The sequence below is a fragment of the Ornithorhynchus anatinus genome, chromosome X3 (genome assembly GCF_004115215.2).
Source record: "Ornithorhynchus anatinus isolate Pmale09 chromosome X3, mOrnAna1.pri.v4, whole genome shotgun sequence".
In the NCBI taxonomy this organism is placed as follows: Eukaryota; Metazoa; Chordata; class Mammalia; order Monotremata; family Ornithorhynchidae; genus Ornithorhynchus; species Ornithorhynchus anatinus.
In genome coordinates this window covers 19,450,672-19,455,656 of record NC_041751.1, presented here as the reverse complement: position 1 = coordinate 19,455,656, position 4,985 = coordinate 19,450,672, and the positions used below count along the sequence as shown (strand labels likewise).

General features: G+C 60.2%; 1 protein-coding gene across 2 annotated transcripts; it reads left to right on the top strand.

Moving 5' to 3' along the window:
- The first annotated feature begins 1,170 nt into the window (after positions 1-1,170).
- LOC114805389 (tubulin beta-2A chain) lies at positions 1,171-4,566 on the top strand. 2 transcript variants are annotated; one of them, XM_029054032.2, is made up of 4 exons: positions 1,171-1,314; positions 2,538-2,646; positions 2,999-3,109; positions 3,308-4,566. In XM_029054032.2, the coding sequence occupies exons 1-4, from the start codon at positions 1,258-1,260 to the stop codon at positions 4,366-4,368; spliced, it is 1,338 nt and encodes a 445-aa protein (XP_028909865.1). In that variant the 5' UTR covers positions 1,171-1,257; the 3' UTR covers positions 4,369-4,566. The 2 variants fall into 2 exon arrangements, with proteins under 2 accessions (XP_028909865.1, XP_039766534.1); XM_039910600.1 differs by lacking the exon at positions 1,171-1,314 and adding an exon at positions 1,790-1,808.
- Positions 4,567-4,985: the final 419 nt, after the last annotated feature.

Sequence of the window (4,985 nt, the reverse complement as noted above, 5' to 3'; positions counted from 1 at the left end):
TCTTCTAAGCGCCAGGGTAGATACGAGGTCATCAGGGTGTCCCACGTGGGGCTCGGTCTTCATCCCATTTTACAGATGAGGTAACCGAGGCACAGAGACGTTAAGCGACTCGCCCAAAGTCACACAGCCGCCAAGTGGCGGGGCCGGGATCAGAACCCACGACCTCCGACTCGAGCCCGTGCTCTTTCTTTCCACTGAGCCAGGCTGCTTCTCAATACGGAGAAGCAGATCACGGGCCCGAGGGTCAGGAGGACCTGGGGTCTGATCCCGGCTCCACCACTTGCCTGCTGCGTGACCCCGGGCGAGTCACTTCACTCCCTCTGCGCCTCAGTCGCCTCATCTTTAAAATGGCCATTCGGCCTGTGAGCCGCACGTGGGACAGGGACTGCGTCTAACCTGTTTACCTCGCATCTTCCCCAGCGTTTGGGTCGGTGGCCCCGACCTCCCTCGCCCGCACCGGCCAGAAAACGGGCCGGCAAAGGGGGGCGCCAGCAGGTGGCTCCTTCCCTGCCGCCGCATCCCTCCCTTCCTCCTTCCCGCAGCCCCCGCCTCTCTCTGCGCTCATTTCCCTCGGACTCCCGCGCCCCTTTCCGGACTCCTTCTCCTCCCTCCCCATCCTCCTCCTCCCTCCCTCCCTGCCTGCCTGCCATCCTCCTCCTCCCTGCCCCGCTCTGCGCTCCATCCCCCGGGGCTCCCGCGCCCACCCACCACCTACTCCCTTCCTCCCTCGCCGCTGCAGCCAGGCCCGCTGGCGCTCCATCCGCACGGGCCCCCGCTGGCGCTCCATCCGCATGGCTCCCCGCTCCATCCGCACGGCTCCCCGCTCCCGCTCCATCCGCACGCCCCCCCGCTCCCGCTCCATTCCCACGGCCCCCAGCTCCCGCTCCCACTCCCGGCCAGCCCCGCTCCATCCGCCCGGCCCCCCGCTCCCGCTCCCGCCCCCGGCCAGCCCCGCTCCGCTGCCCGGCGCTCGGCCCCGCCCCTGCTCGCCCCCCTTTCTTCGTCATCGCCCCCCCGCCGCTGCCGCTGCCGCTGCCGCTGCCTCCCTTCCCGGCGCGCTCCCGACGTCCCCCATCCTGGCCGGCGCGCGCGTCCGCGGGGGGCGGGCCCCGGGCTCCCGAATGACTCAGGGGGCGGAGTCCTCCGCCCGCCCCCCAGTTGAAAAGAGGGAGCCCGGGGCGCGGGCGCGCAGAACTGCGGGAGCGGGCAGAGCCAGCCGGACGAGCCGCGGAGGAGGTCGCTTCCGAGCCGTCCGCCATGCGTGAGATCGTGCACATCCAGGCCGGCCAATGCGGCAACCAGATCGGAGCCAAGGTGAGGCGGGGGGCGCGCGGGGACCCCTCCGGGAGGGGAAGGGGCACCGGTGCGGGCGACCCCCCTCCCAGCCCAGCCCCGCCCCGCCCCGCCCCGGCTGCGGGTGACCTCACCCTCCGCCTCCCGGCCCCCGCCCCGACTGCGGTCTCCTCCGCGCCCCCCTCGCCCACGCCCGCTTTCAAGTCGACCGAAGCGGCCGATGGCCTTCTCCTTCCTCCCCCTTCTCCTCCCCGACCGGAGGGTAGCGTGTGTCGGGTCAGGCCGAGCCATGCCAGGGGGCCCCGGGGCGCCCGGCCGGTGGCCTGCCCGCTCCTGTCATCGTCGCGCACGGTCGGGGACCGCTGGGCCACCGGACTGCGGACCCTACCGGGTGCTCACCGTGTCGGTTCATCTGGAGGTATTTTCTATCCAAGTGCGGGCTCGGATCCTTTCTCGAGGGTTGCGATCGCGTCAGTAAAATCGGCAGAAGACGACGCCGTAAGCCGAGCCGATGGGTAAGGCGAAGGAAAGACGGGGTTCTTCTAAATCGCCATCGATGCCCAGCCCGCTGCTCCCTTCTCCCCCCGCCCCCCGCCCCCGATTTGCTGCCGTCGATTTGCAATCGATTCCTTGCCCACGGACAAACCGCGGAATGATCCCAGGGCAGTTCCTCACCCTGACCGGCCGTCCACCCACTCCCCGCATGGTGCCCGGAGACCGGCACGGAGGTCGGAGACGTAAAAACGGTGCCGCTTGGATGGGCAGGGTGGGGTCGGGGGCCGAGAGAGACCCATCGTTGCAAGGAAGTAGCAAAATTCCCTTAGCTTCTGGGGATAACGGTGATATCTGTTAAAAGCGCTTACCGAGAGTAGTCTGTGCCGCTCCTCTCACCGGGGTTTCTTAATCAACGAGAGATCCTGCCTTTATGCTGGTCTGGGGCTTCCCTTCAAGTCCCTCCACGATGCGTATAAAAATCAGCCGAACAGGCGGAGCCTTCATCGGTGCAGTTTCGGGGAGCATCCTTACGTGACGGCGCTCGCCGGATGAACCTGCGCCTCAGCCGCCGCCGCCGCCGTTCTCTGCTCAAAATAATAAGAGTGATCACCACCCTCGTCGCCATCGCGAAGAGGAAGCGGGGGGTGGGGGGGGGGGGAAAGTAACGGCCATCTTAACATTTGCCTGGGTGACATTGGAATTCCCGATGCCTGCCTCTCTCATAATTTATCTCAACTTATTTATTTCAGTTTTGGGAGGTCATCAGTGATGAACACGGTATTGATCCAACTGGCAGTTACCATGGTGACAGTGACTTGCAACTGGAGAGAATCAACGTTTACTATAATGAAGCCGCTGGTAACTCTTAGTATATTCTATCCCAAGTCTTCCCTAAGCCAGGAAAATGAAAGTTCATTAGACATACGTACAAAGGCTAGACGTGGGCCCCTTTCCATTCGTTATCGCCGTCCATCGTCAATCCTTGAATCTGACGAGGCTCTGCTGGGATCCGTCGATAGATCAATGTAGTCCTTCTTTTAAAAAAAAAAAAAAAAAAAAAAAAGCCTCCTGTTCTCTTTCTGTGTCTCCTATGTCCGGAGTGACGGAATCTTCCCCAGTGAATCGCGACGAAGAGCCGCGCTCAGCAGAGCCCTTCACTTGCGATCTCTGCTGACTGCGGCTCTGACGCTGGCTCTCCTTCCTCCCACAGGTAACAAGTATGTTCCGAGAGCCATCCTGGTGGATCTGGAGCCCGGCACGATGGATTCGGTCCGATCTGGACCCTTCGGCCAGATCTTCAGACCCGATAACTTTGTATTTGGTAGGTAATTCCCCATCGCTTATAATCCATTATTCTTGAACAAGGTCAAAAATGACCAACCGCTGATGGCATTTAAAAGTCAAAGATCAACCATCTGGTTTGCTTGCAATCACCACCCGTAATCCTTTAATTGTCACTGGAAAACATTTCAATTTCTAATACGGATTCTTTCCCCTGTCCTGCCCCACCCTCCCACAGGCCAGAGCGGTGCTGGAAATAACTGGGCCAAAGGCCATTACACCGAGGGAGCCGAGCTAGTAGATTCGGTGCTGGATGTGGTGAGGAAGGAATCGGAAAGCTGCGACTGTCTGCAGGGCTTCCAGCTGACCCACTCCCTGGGTGGGGGCACCGGCTCCGGCATGGGCACCCTGCTCATCAGCAAAATCAGGGAAGAGTACCCGGACCGGATCATGAACACCTTCAGCGTGATGCCCTCGCCCAAGGTGTCGGACACGGTGGTGGAGCCCTACAACGCCACCCTGTCCGTCCACCAGCTGGTGGAGAACACGGACGAGACCTACTCCATCGACAACGAGGCTCTGTATGACATTTGCTTCCGCACCCTGAAACTGACCACGCCCACCTACGGGGATCTCAATCACCTGGTGTCGGCCACCATGAGCGGGGTCACCACCTGCCTGCGGTTCCCGGGCCAGCTGAACGCGGACCTGCGCAAGCTGGCGGTCAACATGGTGCCCTTCCCGCGCCTGCACTTCTTCATGCCCGGCTTCGCGCCCCTGACCAGCCGCGGCAGCCAGCAGTACCGGGCCCTGACCGTGCCCGAGCTCACGCAGCAGATGTTCGACTCGAAGAACATGATGGCCGCCTGCGACCCCCGCCACGGGCGCTACCTGACGGTGGCCGCCATCTTCCGGGGCCGCATGTCCATGAAGGAGGTGGACGAGCAGATGCTCAACGTGCAGAACAAGAACAGCAGCTACTTCGTGGAGTGGATCCCCAACAACGTCAAGACGGCCGTGTGCGACATCCCGCCCCGCGGGCTGAAGATGTCCGCCACCTTCATCGGCAACAGCACGGCCATCCAGGAGCTGTTCAAGCGCATCTCGGAGCAGTTCACCGCCATGTTCCGCCGCAAGGCCTTCCTGCACTGGTACACGGGGGAGGGCATGGACGAGATGGAGTTCACCGAGGCCGAGAGCAACATGAACGACCTGGTGTCGGAGTACCAGCAGTACCAGGATGCCACCGCCGACGAACAGGGGGAGTTTGAGGAGGAGGAGGGGGAGGATGAGGCTTAAAGCAACCCCTGCCGTTGTCACGCAACTGAAATAAACTCTACACTCCCCAAGCATGGTCTGTCTTATCCGTTTACTATGGTGCTCAGTTTGCCTTGTCAGAAATTAACATTGTCAAGTAATAATGTGGAACACTCTAGAAATGATGGTCGTGTGTATGTTAAAATACTTCTAACTCATAAAAGGCATGTGTTCAAAGCAGTGTCTTGCCTATTTTTCTTCAGAAAACTATTTCCTACTCTACCCCATTAAAATGATAATGAGAAACTTTTTGTATCACCCCAGCTTTTGAGAGTGCAGCTTTGCAGCCCAACTCACCGTTCTCTCCTGACGGAAGAAACAGAAGTAGATCAGCTTCTCCCAATCCAGCCTTAGTTTAAATTGTTTACTGGCACTAATCTCTGGGGCTCAGCAATAAAGAGATGCAGGTAAGATGTCTAGACTGAGCTAGGGCAGTCATGGCCATAAAACTATGTATGCTTTGGATCACCACCTTCATTAGCTTGGGGATTGAGTAACTCCTGGTGGCCCTGTTTACCCAACCATAAAATGGGATACAGTAACATACGTCACAGGGAGCTGGGAAGATCAATGAAAGAGTGTACTCATGACTCTGAAAG

Bases quoted from the DNA above. Each gene is read 5' to 3' on its own strand.
- LOC114805389 (XM_029054032.2), top strand. From the start codon at position 1,258: ATGCGTGAGATCGTGCACATCCAGGCCGGCCAATGCGGCAACCAGATC. The intron at 1,315-2,537 runs GTGAGGCGGGGG...TATTTATTTCAG, and splicing joins GCAACCAGATCGGAGCCAAG to TTTTGGGAGGTCATCAGTGA. The intron at 3,110-3,307 runs GTAGGTAATTCC...ACCCTCCCACAG, and splicing joins ACCCGATAACTTTGTATTTG to GCCAGAGCGGTGCTGGAAAT.